Consider the following 21,042-nt stretch of genomic DNA (forward strand, 5'->3'; position numbering starts at 1 on the left):
ACCATCATCATCATCTTGCTCACTTCCCCCCCCTCTCTCACACACACTTTCAAGTTTGTGAACTTCTTTAAATGAAGGAAAAATAAAAATATGAACCTTATTCTAGCCAGACAGTGTGGTAAGAAGAATTCCCGAATAAGCAGTCAGGCTTTTTGGTCACCCTTCTCTAGATATGCTCTGGGATTGTGGTCTGGGATTCTGGAAGCTGAAGTCCAAAACACCTGGAAGGCCATAGTTTGAGAATCACTGAGCCTAGTCTGTTTAGGTCTAGGCTTCTTGCACCACTTCACCTAGTGGCGCAATGGTTAAATGCTGGTACTGCAGCCACAGCATTGTGCATTAGGGCTCCAGTTTGACTCAGCTTTCCCTCCTTTCATAGGTTGTTCAAATAAGTACCCTGTTTGTTGGGGGCAATTGGCTTACAGATTGTAAACTTCATAGAGAGTGCTGAATTCGCCATGAAGCGGTATAGAAATGTCAATGCTATTTTGACTAAGGCTGTGCAAACTTCCATGTGGTCATTCTGCTCCACATCCCTGGTTTTTTTTTTGCAACATCTTGCAAGATCAAGAGATCTAAACACCCCCAAAACTTACCTAATATCATGTGCATATTTGGATGAACCATATACAAAGCTTTCAGTAAGTTTAAACATCCTGCCCCTTGCATAATAATGTTTTCAGTTTCAGCTGGTTCATCTCAACCATCCTTAATGCCTCCAGTTTCCTTTGCTATGTCTCATAAGACAGGATCACTGTGTAAATCAAGGGGAAAACCCCATTTATGGTAGGAGTGAGTTTTAGGATCCTGAAAAAGAGCAATTTCCCAAGTGATTGCTCCCTAAACGTTTCCCATGAAGGGTTCTAGCAGGGTGGGGAAATGTTGCCTAAAGGCTGGAGGAGAGTTAGAGGAATCTGCTGTGAAGCAGTTTTGGCCGTAATCCTTGGCGCGCTGTAATGTTGGAGCTGACAAAAGGCGGTTGGCTCTCCGCATAGTAGTGAGTTGCCACGTGGGATTATTTGAATTGGAGGTTGACCATGACAGCAAGTAGACAGAGACCTCCCCAAGCAAACAAACAATAGAGGAAATTTGCAAATGGTCTTCACAAACATTTTTTGTTAAAAGAGTAAAACGAAAAGGCTGCCACTGCAGAACGTTCCCAAAAGAGTTGTTTATTGCCATAGTGTGAATGAAGGAAAACTGGCATACAGTATAACCCTCTTACACTGTCCAGGAGAAACGACACATGCACAAATATAACAGCAACAACACATACCAATAAGACTTTCTGGAATTACCTCTTTCATCCCCTCCCTAAAATGCCAGCCGATTGTCCTCAGGTGCTTTGGTCAACAAACTAAAACATTGGCTGCTGTTTCTTAATGCAGCCTCTGAATGTCTAGAAAGAGGGAGAGAGGCATTATGTAGTGGTTTGAGCATTGGACTGTGACTCTGGAGACCAGGGTTTGGTTGCCCACTTGGCCTCAGAAACTCACTGAGTGACCTTAGGTGAGTCACACACTCTCAGCCCCAGAAAACCCTGTCACAGGTTCACCTTGGGTCCACCATAAGTCGGACATGAATTAAAACAAACAACAACAACTATGGAAAGGAGGAGCAAGAATTTCTGGAAGATCCTCCGAGCGGCTTGGAAATATCCATTGGATAAGAGTGGCTCCGGTAAAGAGTAAACAAGGGAATGAACATACAGCAGTTGGCAAAATGAATTTGGGTCAAATATAATTCTCACTCTGCAGACAACGTGACCTTGGTTTGCCGCTGTGCCCTCTTTTGAGTTTGCCAGAAATCTTTTCCCCGGTGTTTTGCAAGTGTGGACAGTTGTACACAAACTGTGGCGCTCAAAGCAACGGGCGCTAATTGCTTGTGATTCTTAGCACCAGGGAATGGCAGGGAGGGTTTAAAAAACAAATTAATAAGGTCCTAGCAGGTGATATTTTCTTTTCTTCTAGAGAACTGATATTTGTAGTTTATTTATCAGGAAGAAAAGGCAAGCATTTAGCATTTTGACGCTGGCTGTTATGACACCTTCCTTCCTGTGGATTCCTCCTTTCAGGAGCATTGATTTCCCTGCTCCTTCTCTTCTTCCCTCCCTCCATCCCTGGATGATGATGATCCAGTAAACAAGATTTATTACTTTTGTTGGATAGTTGTGGGACACACGAGACACTAGTTGCTTTTAGACCTTGGGAGATGGTCTCGGATAACTTCTTAAGAATAAAAAGCTATTGCTTTGCTCCGAGAACAGACACGTTACCACTTGCACTTAAATGAATATGTATAATTTTACAAGCTTGATTTACATTTCAGTTCTGGCTGGGAATCATCAGAAAAGAAGGACGTGTGTGATAGATGTACCGGTGTTTCATCCTGCCGCCTCTTAACCCTGTACTTAGAGATCTAATGTAGGACACAGGGATTGGTTTTGGACCAAGCAGACATGAGTTTCAAAAGGTGGCTTCTAAGACATCTACCTTGCAGTATTGTGAGATACTAGTGGACCAAAGCTATCGACTCTTACCCTAAAGCTACTTGCAAGAAGCTTCGGATGCCTATAGGATGAGAAGGGCAGGAATTATGTCTGCTTCAAGATGATGTCCCTGTGTGTGTGTTTTGCATGTACGTCAGCAAATGCGTCCAGCCCAAGGTCCTTCCATGAGGATGAAAAATGAAAACACAGCCTCTATGTGTGTCTCCTGTGCTTAAATATGAAAATGGTGGTTAGGAGGTAGTTGAAGGCTACTGGTAACAAAGGTCATGGAAAATAGCCAGCATTATCACCAGCTTCTTTCCATCTTACATGTCTTTCCTCCTATAACACCAGCAAGTTGTCCTCACCAATGATTTATCTGTCTTGTGAAACAATTGGAATTCAAGTTGATTCCTGCTTATTTCATTTATTTATCTGTTGCCTTGTGCCAAAATTTTGACTTTTGGTGACCCTATCATGGGACATTCTTGGGAAGAGGAGGTTTGCTTTTGCCTTCCTCTTGGGCTGGGAATGTGACTTTCCCAAAGTTTCCCAGTGTGTTTCCATGGATGGGTTTGAATCCTGGAGTCCAACACTCAAACCACCACTATACCACTCTTTAGCTCCATTCATGCTCTACTTCTCTCCAAGGAGGTAAAGGTTTCCTCATGGCTAGACTTGAACTTTGCCTGGTTGAACAGTGTAACCCATCCTTCCTCAACTGGTGTACTGCATTTCTGTTGGACTGCATCTTCCACAATGCTGCATGCCATTACACAATCTGGAGCTGTGCTACACAAAGTGGTGACCCCTGGACCACTGCTGGTCTCTGAGCCATTGGCAAGTTTCTAAGAAAGAAAGACACAATTGTACTCAGTTGGCCTAAATTTAGTGGCGGATCCTGGCAGAAATTGCTGGTGCCCAAACCAGAGAGCCTGAGAACCACTGGTCTGGAAGATGATACTAGTTTGGGGCCGACTAATAGAACCAGTGCATCCCACTGCCTTTTCCCAGAGGACAATGTTGGCAAAGCTGACAGAGCATGAATGTTTACTTGATATCACTATGGTGTCCCGGTATGTTTGCCTAGTGTTGATACTTCGCAGACGGCTGCTTTCACTTAGTGACCAGCCTTACAGCAATGAAGGCTCATTGACAGGTTACTTTAGATAGAGGGTAGAAAACTATTTTGTTGTTGCTGTTTGCCTGCCCTGTAAATGGCAGGGATATTTTTGTTCCTCTGTAATGTAGTGGTCTAGTTAGGTGCTTTCCCATCCCTCCTCTCTTTAACCATGGGATTGTGAATTCAGATATGCCTTGGAAATATGTTATCCTGCATAATATGAGGATATTTTTATTTTGTGTCTCATGGAATTTTTCTTGGTCTCTTTTAGCTACAATATCCTACTTACAGTATTTCATGTTTAGACTTGGGTCCCATCCCCATGATGTTGCCCTACCTTTCCACCAAGTTATGCGAATTGCTAAGCCTTCCTACAGTAAGAATTCAGAAAAAGATGGGTCTCCCTCATCCTCAAATCCAAAATGCTCCAAAATCCAAAATTGTCTGCATGGGTAGCTAAGATTGTGACTTTCTGATGGTTCAATATATACAAATTTTGTTTCATGCACAGAATTATTAGACACATTTTGTATAGACTTACCATCAGGTATAAGGTGTATGGGTCCCATCTCCAAGATATCTCATTACGTAGATGCAAATATTCCAAAATCAGAAACACTTCTTGTCCCAAGCATTTTAGATAAGGGAAACTCAACCTGTTCACTGAATAAATATTTCATGCTTGAAAGTGTAGTTTCTGTATGTGTGCAAAAAGCTGTGAAAGCCTTGTAAAAACTAGCCTCTCCCAGGAATTACAGAAATTACTATTTCCAAATTCATAAATGAAATCAGTCAAGGTTATGTGCGCAGCTCAGATGTATTTTTCTGGGTTCCTTTTTTTGGACCTAAAGTTTTTGCTCAAAACACTTGTGTGGATAGATATTAATGCTTTCCTTTGTTTCACGGTTGAGGAGGAGGAGGAGGGGTTGGATTGGAAGAGGAGAGGAAGACTTGAATATCATTTTACAAGAAAGAGGAGGATCTTTTTAAGGGGGAAAAGAAGGAAGGATCCCACGCTTGGCAACTTGGTGCCTGCCCACGTGGAGCTGGCATGATGCCATCCTTGGCGGAGGCTGTGGCCTTTGCTTGCCAGAAGTCTTACCCTGCTGGCTCCATTTTTCATGCTCTCCGACTGACTGTTTATTCACCTGATTGTTCCTTTTCAGCCTTTGCTGAAGTCATGGCGTTTTGGAAGCGATAAGAACAAGGGATTTTGTCTAAAAACTGTAAGGCAATCCAACAAAGTGAGGCACGGGCCTCCCTCCGAAAAGGAGTTGAGAAGCTTCTCTCTTGAGCAGGGCTTCTCAGCAGGGTTTGGAGTCATGGAGTCGGAAGCAGTTTTTGGGTGGAGGCAGAGTTGGTGGCAATGTACCGACTCCGGCTCCCAAATAAAAGCATACAATATTGAATGCCTACTTTGTGTTTTGCATATTTATTTCATAGGGATTTAGGAAAGTTTGCTTCTTCAGAAATTCTAATCAAATAAATAACATTTCCTTTTCTGTCAATCCTAAGGAGACGGATGATTCATGTGGCAGTGAATCATCAGGCCTTATGCTACCAGTAAATTTTATTATTACTAATTAATAGACATTTGCCATTTAGGAAGCAGCCAGAGTAGGACAGTGGAAAAATAGAGAAGTTGGAACCAAAGGTTTGCATACCAGCTCCACATCCCTGCTTTTCAGGCTCTCTGAGATGAGGGAATGGCAGTTACTTCACATCATTTGCTGAAGCAAGGGAAGGCAAAAATGCATACTTTTTCTCTAGTATGGTACTAGTTATGACTTTGGAGACCAGGGTTTGATTCCTACCCTGCCATAAAACCCACTGGGTAGCCTTGGGCAAGTCACAGTCTCTCAGCCTCAGGGGAAGGCAATGGCAAACCTCCTCTGAACAACTCTTTTCAAGAAACCCCCATGATAGATTTGCCTTAGGGTTGCCATAAGTTGGAAACGACTTGGAGGCGCAAAACAACAACTCAAAATAGTGGTCCCTGAATCATTGGCTGCCAGTCTCTGGCTTTCTAGGAAAGCAAAAAATTATTGTAGCCAATAGGCACAAACTTATTCTTAGTATGCCAAGGACTAGCAATAAATTTGTGACCGTTGGCGAAGCCACTTTTTTGCTTAGCACTGAAATAGAGAAAAGTGTGTATTTTTTTCCCTTTTCTTGCTTCAGCAAATAGTGTGGTATCATCTTACAGCTTTGTTATTTACTAGGATGATTTCCCATGACACAAAGCACACTGTGTAGTTTGAGACCACTTTGGCGAACATGGCTCCATTCTAAGGAATCCTGGAATTCATAGTTTAATGAGGTACTTAGAACTCTTTGCTAGAATCCTCTAGTGTAGCTCTCCAACCCTATACAGCAGGCCCTTGGTATCAGTTCCTGACCATCTGTGGATACCAAAATCCATGGATGCTCAAGTCCCATTAAATACAATGGCATCGCAAAATGGTGTCCCTTATATAAAATAGCAAAGTCAAGGCTTGCTTTTTGGAACTGATATCTTTTTGGAATATTTTCAAGGCATGGATGGTCGAAACCATGGATATGGAGAGCCTACTGTGCCTCCCACATTCTTAGCCACCTGCAATTCAGGGGAATTTGCTAGAATTTTGTAATGGACAATTCTAAATTCTTGCTTGGTTAAACTGGTACCTAACTGATGTAACTATGCCATGCAGATGCATTTGCTAAGGATTGGTTGCCCAGTTTCTGGGCCTAAAACAGTAGCTGATAGACCAATTCCAGCTTCTTTGGTGAAAGAGAGAGGATCACAAAATGGTGCTTTAATTACTTCTTGACTTAGACAACCACAGTTCTTCTACAAAGGGATGCCTCTTGTAAATATTTTGAGTTAAACTATATCGCGGTATGTCAGAATTTTATGCAAACAGTATATATGCTTGAGTTCTGTGTTGATTAAGTCCTCTCTTCCTTGCGATGAGTAGATCCATGCAAAGTGTTTCATGCAGCAGTCCTTTGAGGATGTGAAACTAGACTTCTGTGGTTCAGTTTATCCACAATTGTTTGTGTTGTGGTTATACGGTCCTGTTTTTAAACAGCTCTGTAAATGGATCCAAAATGCAGTGGCCATACTTTTACCTGGTGCTTCTCAATTGGAGCATTCCATTTCACTGTCTTGCTTGTTTTTCTAGCTACAGAATGCTGAGCTTTGGTTTAAAATTCTTACTTAATGTATTTGGATGTTGTTGTGTTTTTTGTTGTTGTTTTTACTTGTGCCTCACAGTTTTGAAAGCCATAGTGAACATTCTGGGGGTGAAAGAGCAGAATGCAAATAAATAAATATTGATAAAACATAATATAAACAAAGACGAGTGTGTGCCACAACACTGTGTTTGTTTTTCCTGTCATTTACAATGCAGTCTCATACTTGTTTCTCCCTCTTGTCTCTTTTCCAGTGTGTCCCAGCTCTTGCGGCAAATACGCTTGCACAGACGACAACGAGTGCTGCCACCCAGAATGCTTGGGAAGCTGCACAGCACCGAACAACAACACCGCATGTGTGGCTTGCCGCAACTACTACCACGATGGCGCTTGTGTCCCCACTTGCCCTCCCAACACCTACAAGTTTGAAGGCTGGCGTTGCATTACAAAGGAGAACTGCTCCCGAATACTGCTTTCCGCCGACGTACCTGAATACGAGAGTTTTGTGATTCACGAGGATGAGTGTGTGCAGGACTGCCCTCCTGGATTTATACGCAATGATACCCAAAGGTAATAGATATTCTGGATGCGTTCTTTTGAATGGAGAATGGCTTTACATTCTGAATGTAACCATTTGAAGATGCTCCAAAGTACCATGTTGCTGGTTTGTTTTATTCGGTTTGCAAAAGGCATTGCACATATTGTCTTCTCGTATGGATCTTACATTTGTTTTCCATCCTTAATCAAGTCTACACCTGCTTAGCTTCAAATTGGATTTAAACTCATGGAAAATCCTAATTGGTGGAAATAGTGAGGAGGATAATTACATACACTGTATATTAAAATCTGTGTACACAGAAAACTAAAATGTACAGGGAAAAGCCAGGCTTGAATTCTTCTGCCTAATATGTACATGCAGAAAATATTCTCATATTAAGGGAACATTTAATCATGAAATCCTCCCAAGGTACAGGCTAGACCTGAACAACCTGGGAATATTTTTTTGCATGTAGCACTTTGTGCTCACCTGCTGGTTCCTATAGATTGTTTACTGCATATTGTGGTCACTGAATAACAGGGTGAGTGAACCTTTTTTGGCCTTACTGCGTTTTTGTGTTTCCTGAAGTGTTCCATTTAAACCTTTGGCCAAAGGACTTTAGTGACAGATGCTGAAGGGTTGGGCCTATTGTAGTGAAAATGTGAGAGATTCAGTTATTTGTCCCAGCAGCTTTTATGGGCCATAACTGGAACTGGAAATTTACCTTTTTTTTGGATTATAATCCCAGGGTTTCCCAATCAGTAATGTTTCCCAGTTCTACCAGAACTCACTTATTTGGATGCAGGATCATAGGATCATAGAGTCTGAAGAGACCCCCAAGGACCATCTAATCCAACCTTCTGCCATGAAGGAACTCACAACCAAAGCATCCCATACAGCCTTTATTTAAAAGTCTCCAAAGAAGGAGACTCCACCACACTCCAAACCACTGTGTTCCACTGTCAAACAGCTCATACTGTCAGGAAACCCTTCCTAATGTTGAGTTGGACTCTCTTTTGCTATAGTTTGGATCCATTGCTCTGTGTCTTAGTCTTTGGAGCAGCAGCAAACAAACTTGCTCCATCCTCAGTACAATGTAATAGGGTAAAGACAATTATGGTATTCTCATCTCAGCTTTGATTTTATTTAGTTTTGCTTTAAAACACAGGACTGCTTGCTTTTCTTTGGGCATTGGCTTGACTTTCTGAGGACACCTGGTTTTATTAGCTTTTGTGCAAGTTGTCCAAATAGACCTTCCCTTTCCCCTAGGATTTTCTAGTTTGCATACAGGTGTGCAGCAATGATCTCTGCCCCTAGGTAGTAACCCAGTGTTTACTGGGAAATGTTTTTCCTTGCCGCTATCTGACCACTTGTGTTTTCAGATGATTAAAAGCACTCATAAAAACTATAGCGTGCTTATCTTATCTGAGTCTCTGCCTTAATCAGGAAAAATGGGTAGGTAGTGTTGACAAGGCATGTGAAAAATTACTCAGTCTCGGTATTGTAGCATTCCCTTGCATGCCTCCTGGGCTGGCTTCCTATGTTGTGAGATTTTGAGTTGATAATTTTTGCAAATTTATGCAGATTTATTTATGCATTTTTCCTGATGTCCACATTTATTTATGGCAGTGCCACCTACTTTCTGCTTTGCCCCCAGTTTGCCAAAGCTTGTTTTGGGCATGTTTTTAAAGTTCTCAGAATTTGGACCACTTGTATTTTTAAAACGTGTTCATTGTTTTGCGCTCAGTTTTTCCCCTCCAAAACATTGTAAGCCTCACAAATTTAATTTCTTGTGGTGAGATCTCACAATAGGAATCAAGAGGCACAACTAGTCTACTTTCATGAAATCCAACACCATTCCTTTCTAAACCCGATGGTGAATCACTCAGTCACTTTAAAAGTTATTGTAATTAGTAATCAGCCATTACTATATGTATGTAATATATTACAAACATCACCTTGGTCTTTGCACAAAAGCATACGGCCAAAGCCAAGAATCAAGTAGTTGTAAAAGTTACATATTTGTTAAAGATCACTTAATAAAAAGGTGGTCTCCCATCCAAGTACAAACCAAGTTGAGCCTTGCTCAGCTTCTAAAATCAGATGAGCTCATGCTCAGATTGGTATGTAATTATAGTATTTATGTGTTGTATTTAATGTCTGTTTTACATGTCTGTTTAGTTTAGCCTCTAGGCAAACTTCTGTTTTGAAACACAACATCAGAGAAAGCATTCCCCCCCCCTCACCTTTTAGTCTCTTTTTCGTCTTGGCAGCATGTTCTGCAGCCCTTGTGAAGGCCCTTGCCCCAAAGTGTGTGCGGAAGAGAAGACGGTGACCATTGACTCCGTCACATCGGCACAGTCCTTAAAGGGGTGCACAGAAATCAAAGGGAACCTGCTTATCAATATCCGTCGTGGCAGTAAGTACATGAAAGGAGGGGTTGAATGAGTTGCTGACTCTGTTGGGTCACCTTGCGGACTTAAGCAAAAACTGCTTGCTTTTCTGTGTCCATTCGGTATCAATCTACTTCCTTGGGAGATGCCTACTCCACTATGGGTATCTTGCAAATCTATGAGCACATATGTATGAATATGGACCATTTTGCAAATTACAATGTTTTTGGATACCCGGTCGCATAGCCATATAAACAAAATGCACTCTGCCTTGCTTCATCGTAGGTAAATTGCAGGTGAGTTACTATCCCTTTGACACGACCTGCCATTTTTGTCTGCATCCCATCACTTCTTGCCTCTTGAACAGATATTTTTTAAAATGTCAGAAGCTTTCCACTGGCCTCCTTTAGATAAAGAAAACAAGACACTCCTACTTGGTTATTTTATTTCCTATTTATTCCGTTCTTCTTTGGCCTATTTTAACCATTGGCCAGGACTATTTGTTTTCCATGTTTCCAGCGTAAATTGTTCTGGGAGCCTCAAACCTATTTGCTTGTTTAAGGGAACCCTTTTTCTGCCTGTAGTCCTATTTTAAATCCTAAATCACTCGTATCTTGGTTACATCAGGATTATCATAATGCATACAAGGTGGTGGTGGTGGTTTGCCTTTTGGGGATGGTTCATGATGGTTTATGGCTGCCAAGTGATGGAGCATATGACACCTATTGTGTCCCAGCTTCACAGGTTGAAGGCATATCTCTGGGCCCAATTTTAAGCTCAGGGGCCTGCCTTCGAAATCCTTTTTTTGAAGGGCAATCTGAACCTGTGGGAATGGACATGGGACCCTATGTCCTGCTCCAAGGTCCATCAAGGTCATTTGGACTGTTCAGTGCAAGAGACCAGGATTTCCCCCCCAACAGTGGTCTGATCTTTTGCTTAATGTATTTGGTCCCCTCTTTAACTGCCTTTGAAACAGAGCTTTATAAACTTTTTCCCCATCCTGCTTTTAATTTCTGCTGCTGGAGTTTATGTGCTTTACATTTTCATTTGTTTTTATGATAATGGTTTCAGAATGTGTAGCTTCCGATTTGATCAAACTGTATACTGCTTTTGTGGGGCCTGTTTGCCTCAGAAAATCAGGCTGATTGTTTAAATGAGAGGCAGAGAAATTTGGGGACATCACTTGTGTTTGTCACTTTTATCTCTGCTGCTCCTTCTTTCTCCAGCAAGAAGTATTTTTCAGTTGAAATGGAACAACATTGGTACAGGATGCTGGGAGAGCAGATGCATGCAAATACATTTAGTCTCCATGGTTTTCGCATTTAAATTTTGGATGGATCTCGTCTGTCTAGATTAGTATGTGCTGGATATTTATCGAGAGCATGCCTTTTGTTCCACTTTAACAATTAGAGCTTCTTCTCAGATAAGAATTCTCAGTATAACCTTAGAGGTGGATCCTGAGATAAGGATTTCAAATGCAAATCTTGGAGGAGACGAGAAGAGGCCCATGTTACTCTTCTGGGGTGTTTTTTGGTAAGGCTGTGATTTGCAGTTGGCACTTCTGTCTGCACAGACCTTGGGTGGCATGTCTGTGGATTAAAGTATTTGCCCATTGGCAAAGGTTTTTTCCTGCAGCATACATGATGCCCTCTTTAAATACTGGCGCCATACCTCCCAGCCTTATGCTCCTCATTGCCGTGTCGGCCTTGTCTAGTACGTGTCTTAACAGAAAATGAGTGTTCAGTTAAAGATTTGTCAGCCGGGTGATTCATCCCCTGGGAAGAATCCAAGTGACGCTAATCTTTAAAAAGTGTTACTCTTTTCTCTTCCTCCTCGTCCTCCATGAAATATATGCTTCACCTCTTTCTAAACGAAAGTTGGGAGGAGGACCCAAAATGGAATACTTGAAATTTCTTGGCTTCGAGTGTAAGGGCTGGTCTGGGGAAGCATGTTTGACCCATCTCTACATGTGTTTGTGCCTCTGTTCCCCCCTTCTGAACAGTGTTTCACACCTTTGCTAAGTCAAGTTTTGCCCAGTGCTGTTAGTCATCTTTTAAGTTAGCTCATCATCCATCATAAACTGAAGCCGGTGGAACAAAATGTCCAAGATAAGGTACTTGGTTAAAAAGCTGGAATGTGTTGCAGGAGGAGGCACTGGTTGAAGGAAGAGCCATTCCTCTTGCCCTGACTCATTTGACAACCCTAGAAATAACATAATTTATTTTTTCTTCATGTTGGACTCTAGCAAAACTTGTGGGACGCTTGCATCCTTTCCCTTGGTGAATTTTATTAAGAGCTATGGGGAGTCTTGCACACCACTCAATCCCATGCTGTAAACATTCCCGCACAGATACTCACAGTTCTAGTCTGAGTAAGCGTTAAGGAGAACCTGAAAGTTTGTCCATCTGTTGTAACATTATAGTGTCCCTAGTAAAGGTATTGATTACCTGTCGATTCATTTTTGTTCTTTTGGATCAATGCTACTGAAGCAAAGTCAATTTTGTAGTTCTGGTCTTACTGCCTGAAGAAGTTTTCTCTCACATGATAATTAGAAAGCCTTTGTGTTCAGGACTAGCGCACCTCTGAATAATTGGTTAGCGAAATTGGCTGCCATGTTCTGTTTCGGAGGTGTCAGAGGCACCTGATTGGACAAGATGGTTATTGGCTCAGAGCAAATCCTTATAATCCATTCATTTTGTTGAAATTTGCTTGTGCCAATGCAGAATGATTTGCATCACCTACGGCCATTGAGACATTTTCTGTTCATGTAAAGTGTGCATCTGTCAGGGAGCATAATAGAAGTTGTGGTTTCCTCTATGCATAGATTTACAACTGCATTCAAGACTCTTGCCAAAACATTGGCTGTTGAAAGCTCAGAATTCAAGGCTGGCATTTGCAGTGAGCATTCATGTACAGAGAAGCCGGTCGGACTAGCTGAAAAGTGAAGAGTGCAAATTGTCGCCGTATCTAGTTTTGAATTCCATCTGCTTCGTTTTCATAGATAAATCATGCAGGCTAGATTACGGAGCAAGGGGGCTGCATTTAATTAGGAAAGGCTTGTTAGTTAGCTGTATGCGAAACATAACCTTTAAGCGAGCATTTCCCTGCAATTCTTCTTTTAGATAACATTGCCTCGGAACTGGAGAACTTCATGGGCCTGATAGAAACCGTGACTGGCTACGTGAAGATCCGTCACTCACATGCCCTGGTGTCTCTGTCTTTCTTGAAGAATCTGCGATACATTAATGGAGAAGATCAGCTGGAAGGGTAAGGATTTTGTCACCTTGTTTTCTTGATACGGCAGCTTTCAGCGTAAAGGTAAAATCATGGTTGTTGGTTTTGCACCCAATTCAAATAAGACATGATGTTCAAAACAGAGCGTACAGTCAGACGTCCATATCCATGGATATTTTATCCACAGATTCAACCGTACACAATCTGAAAATATTTTTAAAGTATAAATTCCAAAAAGCAAACCTTGATTTTGTCATTTTATATAAGAGACACCATTTTATTATGTGATTGTATTTAATGGGACTTGAACATCCATGGATTTTGGTATCCATGAGGGATCTTGGGACCAAAGCCCAGCGGATACCAAGGATGCACTGTATTTAAATGAAAGATGGCTGGCAATCTTTTGCCAGCATTCCTCAAAACCTATTTTCATTACCAATCTAGTTTTGGTGTTTGCACTAGGAACTTAGGAAGCTACCTTGGAAGATGTCAGTCTGTGCATCTAGACCACTGCTGCCAGCCCTGATGTGCAAGGGCTGTTTAGGGTCTTGAGTAGATGGAACCAGACATATCTGGAGTTGGGTTATAGAACATGTGATTCAGCAATGGCCCCTTCTCATAGAAGTCCTCTCCACAGCCCTGTTCCCCATTATTAAATATCTTATTTAGCTATGCTAGGTTCTTGAAATGTTCCTGTGCATTTCTGGAGAGATCTGCAGTCATGAGGACTAGAAACTTGGTAGATGTCGTTTTTAAGGTTACTCAAGATGCTGAATTGTGTAACTGCTACAGCATCCTACATTTTGTTTTCTGGGCTTGTATGTGTATCATTTATCCTGTTTTGCCTGTGTATGAGGTGTTTAAAAGTATGAAAAGGCAAAATATTTTTGCAGCTCAGTGTGTTCTTTGGGATGCTCCTATATGCCCAGGTGCCCAATGTTAAATTCCTTGCGGTGTCTCCAAATCAAAGGATAACTTCACCTTTTCACAAGATGCGTAAAAAGATATTGCTTAGTGGTGAGAGGAGGATGAGGAACAACCATACAGGTTGCAGCTGCCTTTCTGGCAGTGGGATTTGTCTGGGAAATTGCTGTTTTCCCTCCTCCTCTGTCTCTTCCATCTCCCAGTGTAACAATTCATTTCAGATATACGCTGTGACAGCAGTTAATAAACAAGAATTTGGGGAAGCTGTTTGAACAAGGTGTTAGCAAGGTCATGGGAAAAAGGCACTACTTGTATGTGTCTGATTTATCTGGACTGAAAGGATTATGTTACCGCATGAGGGTTTCTTCCCAAACCTCCCCTTTTTCTCAGGCCTCTCACTTTGGTCAGCTTTACATTCTTAAAATTCCACTTGGTGATGGAAGAAGCAGTCAGAAGAAGGGCCCTCGCTCCTTTCCACCCTTGAAAAGCCCCACTGTCTCTTTCAATGGGCGTGTTGCCCTGGATTGTTCATGTTGAGGGCATCACCAATACGATGGTGGTCTCTTTCCACCACCAATGGAAGATTGTGGAACTGGCCTTGAATAGGGCAAGTGCCAGTCTCCAGTTGCATTGCTTATGATTTGAGAGGACAGTGATGTGGGTGGGAATTGGGGTGTCTGCCACAACAGTGGGGAGATCAACCAAAACATAATGGTTGCATTTGTCACCAGTGCTGAATGCCAGTTTTTTCTAACAGTGGGGATAGGGCACATTTGGCTCCCCAAATATTTGGGACTACAATTTCCATTGGCCCTAAAAATTGGCCATGGTAGCTGGGACTTCTGGGGCTTCTCCACCTCTACCTTATAGAGGTAGAGAAGACTCAACTTCTATGGGTTGAGTCTCCCTTAAAGGGAATTCCAAAATATTCTAAAAGCCAAAACTTTTTTCATGGGTAGCTGAGATAGTGACGCCTTTGCTTTCTGATGGTTAAGCGTACAAACTTACTTTCACACCAAATTATTTGGTTATGTGTATAAAGTGTATATAAAACATAAATGAATGTTGTGTCCCATCTCCAAGATACCCATTATGTATGTATATTCAAATACAGATATTACAAAAGTCCGAAATGCAAAATACTTCATTTTGGATAAGGGAGACTCAACCATAATATGAAGGGTATATAGATTTTGAATGTCAGATATTAAAGGATATGAAGCCATTGCAGGATGGGAATTGTATGCCATTTATTTTATGAACTGATTTGGTTTTTAAATTCTGGTTTTTAGGAATTACTCATTTTATGTTCTGGACAACCAAAACCTGCAGCAACTATGGGACTGGAGCCATCATAACCTAACCATCAAAGAGGGGAAGATGTACTTCGCTTTTAATCCCAGGCTCTGCGTTTCTGAGATTTACCGCATGGAGGAGGTTACTGGAACCAAAGATCGACAAAGCAAAGGCGATATAAATCCAAGGAACAATGGAGACAGAGCCTCTTGTACGTAAGGCGTTCAGGGAAGGCATGAAATTGGGGCAGTTGTATAACCTTGAGATAAAGATGCATATCTTCTTAGAATAAATCATGTACTGTAATAAAAAAGCAAAATAATGAAGAATAATAAATGCATTCAAATGTGGGCTTTTCTTGGTGTATACATCAGTTCCGTCTTCTATGCAGCAACTGTGTAAGGTAGACAAATATTCTTTATAAGACAGATAGAAGAGCTCAGGCTGAGAGAAATAGCATATCTAATGAATCAGTAGCTTATGATGATTTTGGACACAGACATCCTATTTCAGAGCTCCAAGGTGCTTTGATGTGACTACAGTACCCATAAGAAGCATCAGATCCCCCATAGCAGTTGAATCTTGGCAGATAAAAGATGGCATCTACGAAGCATTTTTTAAATGTTTTCCCTCCCCCAAATTGTTGTTGTCTTTCAGCCCAAACACAGATGTCACTGGGCCTTGTGTAAAGAAAGGCCTGTGTTTCCATTGAGTAGGTCTGGGGGTTGCATTTTCTGGAGGAGTTATAGATGCCTGGCCATGCTGCCAAACTGCCAAATCCCTTGCCAGGCTCCATTTGTATCTTCAAAGCCTCCAAAAAAGAAGGAAAAGGGCTTTTCCTTCTTACTTGCCTTTCCTGTAAAACAGACTTCTCGAGTAAACTAAAGGGGCTTTGAAATGCTGGCGTTGTGTTGGGCAAGATACAAAGAGCGTTGGCGATTTGCAAGCTCTTTATAAAAAACAAAGCAGGAAGGCAAGCAAGAAACTGCTCTCGCTTCTCGCATTTTACATGCTGTATTTTCAACCCCAAGAACTGAACCCAAGCTTTCCCCTGCAAACAACAACAGCCGCCCCATGTGTTTGTTCTGAATAGAATGGCTTTTGAAGATTGGTGAATGAGGATCCCATTGATCCTTGGCAGCCTTCTTGAAGTTGATACAACCAGATTGTGTCTACTTGATATGGATTAACTATACCCTTTTTGTAGGAAGCAGGTTGGGTAGGCATGTGGCTGGTAAGTTATTTTACAGCTGGTTCACTCATGCCTGCTTTTACCTGGCTTGGGTATAGGAAGAAAACACACTACACTGTCATGGAAAGTGGTGTTGGTTTGCCCCACTTTAAACACCTGCCTCACCTTCTTGAACTGAGCTGAAGCCACCTACGTCATTGTGCCTATATACTTATAATTAAACTAGAATTGAATGAAGCTCACCCTTGTGTTTATGTTTCTGGGGAACCTCATGTAACATATTGTTCTGTTTTGCAGGTGAAAGCCATATTCTGAAATTTGTTTCCAACACTACAATGAAGAATCGGATCATGCTCACATGGGAACAGTATCGCCCAAAGGACTACAGAGATCTGATTAGCTTCACGGTTTATTATAAAGAAGCGTGAGTATTTACATTGAGATGTGTGTCCGTTGATGTTACAGGCAAAGCGTGTGAGAGGGCAAGAAGCTGTGAAAAGAAGCTAGTGCTTGAGTCGAGAGTGGACAAATTAATTGCTTTTATATCCAGACTTTCTCCCAGAGATTGAAATTCAAGGCTGAGATACCTTTCCACAATAGCCAGTCTTTGTTCCAAGATTCATTGGTTAAACTTGGACACAGCTGCAGTAGGCTTTGGGTAGCCCAGAATCCCATTCTTTTCCAGCTCAAGTTATAATGTGTTGTTTGCTACAGATACACAGCTGCAGCCTGGTATTGAAAGTTTGTATTTTGCCGGTCCTCCTTCACTCTCCTGCCAATGCTGCTGCTAATACACGACACAGTAAACATAACTGGAAGAGTAAGGAATTCAAGGACATAGCTATGTTACTCTGGAAAATCAGTATTCAGAGGGATTTTGAGACTAATTGAAAGAAAGATACTAGTAACATGGGCTTTCCTAGACTTGAGTCTGCTTAGAGGCTCATCCACCTCTTTCTATTCCTTCATGTCAGACTTATTTTTGGCCTGACTTTCCCTGGAGACAGTCTCTGTTGCCAGTGGAAGATGGCAGAGTTACTAGAAAGCTTCTTACGGAAGCAAAGAAGGATCACATCAGCTGTAACTCCAGCAAAGAGCGTGGCAGGATGGGACATGATGCTAGTTGACATGCCAAGAGGCTAGGTTGCTAAAGGAACTGGGACAAAGTCAACAGGCTCAGAGTAATATGAGTGATAGCATCAGCGGGTAGAAGGGATGGAGGAGATCATCTCATGGGCATTTGGACAGGAGAGAAGAGAACCAAAGAGTGGGTGGGTATAGAGTTGCTAGAATCAAGGTCTAGAGACGTAGAAAAACAGGAAATTTGACCATTGCGGTTTATGATTTGGCAGAATCCTCAGGTGTGTATGTGTGCTTGTATATACAGACACACATAGATACCATACAAAACTCAATACAAAATGTGTAGGCTGCACACACAGAGCAAGCAACAGTTGGAAACTGTCAGGTGCTGCTTTTGTATCTTACCTGCTATGAATTTAGGGGCAGACTGAGGTTTGGTGATGGGATACACAGTGTAGCAGTTAATGTAAGTGAATGATTATCACACAGGTGGTATGATGATAAAATAGAGGAGGCAGGCATGGACCGAAACATACATGGTCATTTGGCTGAGAATCTGCCAGAGGAAAGAACAAAGAGGCATATGTGAAAGGAGAAAACCAGAATTGTTTTGAGTATGTAACAAATGAAAAGCCATCTTACCAAGCTATTTGAAATTATGTTTTTAATTAAGCAATGCCAATGCTTTCTGTTTACTTTCTGACATTGAATGTCTCTAGAGTGGGCCTAGGGCTACCGAACAAAGGTTTGCTGAGTTTTAACTACTAAAGCCTGGATTTCTGAACTTGGTTAGCTCCTGGGTATGACAGAAACCTACTAAACAGTATAGGTAATTTGCAGTTGCTTGAAGTTAAACAGAAAATGGAAAGTAATGTGTGATTGTACAGTGTTTAGCCACAAAGAAAGATAAACGAACACACTAAATAATATCCAGAGGCTTAAGTACACAAATCTTGACAGAAATCTTGGTAATAACTTCTTTACACAGACTTCCTCGGTTTCATAACTTTGTGAATTTAGTCATCTAGTCTCCAGACAGCAACATAGTAGGCACTTGCAACCACATCATATCTTATTTTTGGTTTCCTGAAACTTTCCTGCAGTTAATTTGAAATTGCTTGGAATCTAGCAGCTCTGATCTCATACAGGTTTTTTTGCTTGAATATAACCCAAGGGAGCCATGTGGATCCCAAAAATAGAGGAGGGTGAGATGAAACTACATTCGCAGAGCTTGGCAAAATACTTTTAGTAATTAGTTATCTTTATAGAATATGAATAGTGGAGGGTGTTTTTGAAATGAGATGTGATAAAATGGGCATAAGAGCCTTCGTGAGGCTGGATGTTAACTGGTTTTATATTGTGTAGTGCATGAGGAAACCATTTCTCCATTCGATCCACTGTCAGTGGACTGGGTTTGTGGACATATCCCAATTTTGTTGTTACTCTCTTCACTCTCCCTTTGAAGTGTTTTTCATTCATGGACTGCTGTTTTGGGGATGTCCAGCAAAACTGAGTTCTTGCATGTTCCCATTCCTAATGTCCAGTTTATGTCCATTTATCCTTTGGTATAGAGCAGTGATTCCCAAACTTTGGTCCTCCAGATGATTCAGACTTCAGTTCCTCAAATTCCTCACTTTTGGCCAAGTAAGCTGAAGCTTCTGGTAGTTGAAGTCTAAAACACCTGGAGGACTAAAATTTGGGAACCCCTGGTGTAGAGACTGCCCTGTTTGCCCAATGGGCATTGTTGACCCAGTTTATGCAAGGTTATACTAAAAACATCTTTCTCCCTATTAGTTTCAAATGTACTGCAAGTTCACTTTGCTTAACGTAAAGCAGTTACTCCTTTGTAGTTATTGGGAAAGAAATCAGTTAGAAGTAACTCATTCTTTGCAACTCATATTTTTTCAGCCTTTGCAAATTTTACATGCTAATTGGTCACTTAATTGAATGCAATCTGCTGATAGATGACTCCTTGTCAAAAACAGAATGGGAAGAACTTGTTTTTATTGCTGTACCATTGCTTTGATCAGGACTAGCCGAATAACGAACTGCCTGTACTTTGCTTTTTAAAAATGCAATAATCTTCATTTTATGGGAAGGGAAAATGAGCATGGACTTCCATCCCTTTTTAGAGATCCCTTGTCATCTTAGCAAAGGCCTGGCTTTCGTCTCCTGGTTCTCCCCCCCCCCCCCCCCTTCTTTTTAATTGAAACTTAGAAACAAAAACTTTTTTTTTAAGTACTGGGACTTTCTGCCTTTATCCTTCTATAAAAATGAAAGTTTTATTATTACTATGAGTTTCATTGGGCAGAAGCCTGCAGGAGAGTTCCCCCTGTTAAAATTTTAAGAGCAATTTTTGCAGAAGGAGAAGTTACAGGCTCTTCATTTTGCTCATTTCAGGCCCTTTAAGAATGTGACAGAATATGATGGACAGGATGCTTGTGGTTCTAACAGCTGGAACATGGTGGATGTGGACCTGCCTCCCAATAAAGAGGACAATCCAGGGATTTTGCTGCAGCCATTGAAACCTTGGACTCAGTATGCCATTTATGTCAAAGCCGTCACGCTTACCATGATGGAGAACAACCATGCCCATGGAGCAAAGAGTGAGATAATCTACATCCGAACAAAAGCTTCAGGTAACGTATATGTTCATATGTGTGCATGTATCATGGTGGTGCTTGGTCAGTAGAAATGGTTTTGTTGTCTTAATAAGGTGGCATTGATTTGGCAAAGAGGGCTGGGAAGACACATCTATGACGTCTTCATATTAATTTAAACTTGCAATATATCTTAAATGCTCAAATAGGGTAGAATCATAGGATACACTACCAGTGCAGGAATCTGTTTGAGCTACAGACACAAATGCCAGAATGAAAGTCAGATTTCTTCCTAGCAAGTCCCAGTTGGGACTCAGTAAATGGACAGAGAAGCAAAGATCTTAGTAATCTGTACTTGGGTAGCCATGCATTGGTTTCCTAGGAAGTAGCCTGGAGTTGCTGGTTGTCTGCAGTGTCTTATCCAAGCTTTGTATAATTGAGAGATTTGGGGTTTTAAATCCGAAATGTAGCACAGCCCTTTGGGGATATTTAAATAGAGACTGAATGGCCATCTGGCAGGGGTGATATGATCGTATATTCCTGCATGGCAGGGGATTGGACTGGATGGTCCTTGTGGTCTCTTCCAACTCTATGATACTATGATTCCATGATTCAATGAAATGAGGGCACTAACAGAACCTTCAGAAATGTCAGCTCTCCTCTGGCTTTACTCATCTTTTCTTTTAACATGAGAGACCTACCCACCCATCTACCTAGAAACCCTTTGCTCACAAGGAGAGCAAAAGTACCGCAGTGGAGACATTGTTCATGTGAAGGCTGTCTGTATGAGCAAGAATCCTGGAAAATTAGGGACCTTGTTTCCATGGAGAAACCTTGAATCTTCAGACAGGTTGTTTTCCATGGAAAGCAACAACAGAGGAGGCTGGAGCAAGGCTGGGCACTCTGTGTCCTGTGTAGAAGAAAGTGTGATGAGAGTAACCCCAGAACTTGTCTTCCCTCCAGTTCATAAATTCATGTTGATTGTTGGGTG

The 21,042-nt window shown here is 41.5% G+C and overlaps 1 protein-coding gene across 1 annotated transcript in view; it reads left to right on the forward strand.

Annotated features, from left to right (window-relative positions):
- IGF1R (insulin like growth factor 1 receptor) overlaps positions 1-21,042 on the forward strand; it is a 146,120-nt gene that overhangs the window by 92,925 nt on the left and 32,153 nt on the right. The window contains exons 3-8 of the mRNA XM_042472262.1: positions 7,043-7,358; positions 9,600-9,745; positions 12,842-12,986; positions 15,173-15,387; positions 16,666-16,792; positions 19,852-20,090. Of these exons, the coding sequence (XP_042328196.1) occupies positions 7,043-7,358; positions 9,600-9,745; positions 12,842-12,986; positions 15,173-15,387; positions 16,666-16,792; positions 19,852-20,090 (1,188 nt within the window). The remainder of the gene's footprint in view (positions 1-7,042; positions 7,359-9,599; positions 9,746-12,841; positions 12,987-15,172; positions 15,388-16,665; positions 16,793-19,851; positions 20,091-21,042) is intronic.

Source organism: Sceloporus undulatus, chromosome 6, assembly GCF_019175285.1.
Source record: "Sceloporus undulatus isolate JIND9_A2432 ecotype Alabama chromosome 6, SceUnd_v1.1, whole genome shotgun sequence".
NCBI lineage: Eukaryota > Metazoa > Chordata > Lepidosauria > Squamata > Phrynosomatidae > Sceloporus > Sceloporus undulatus.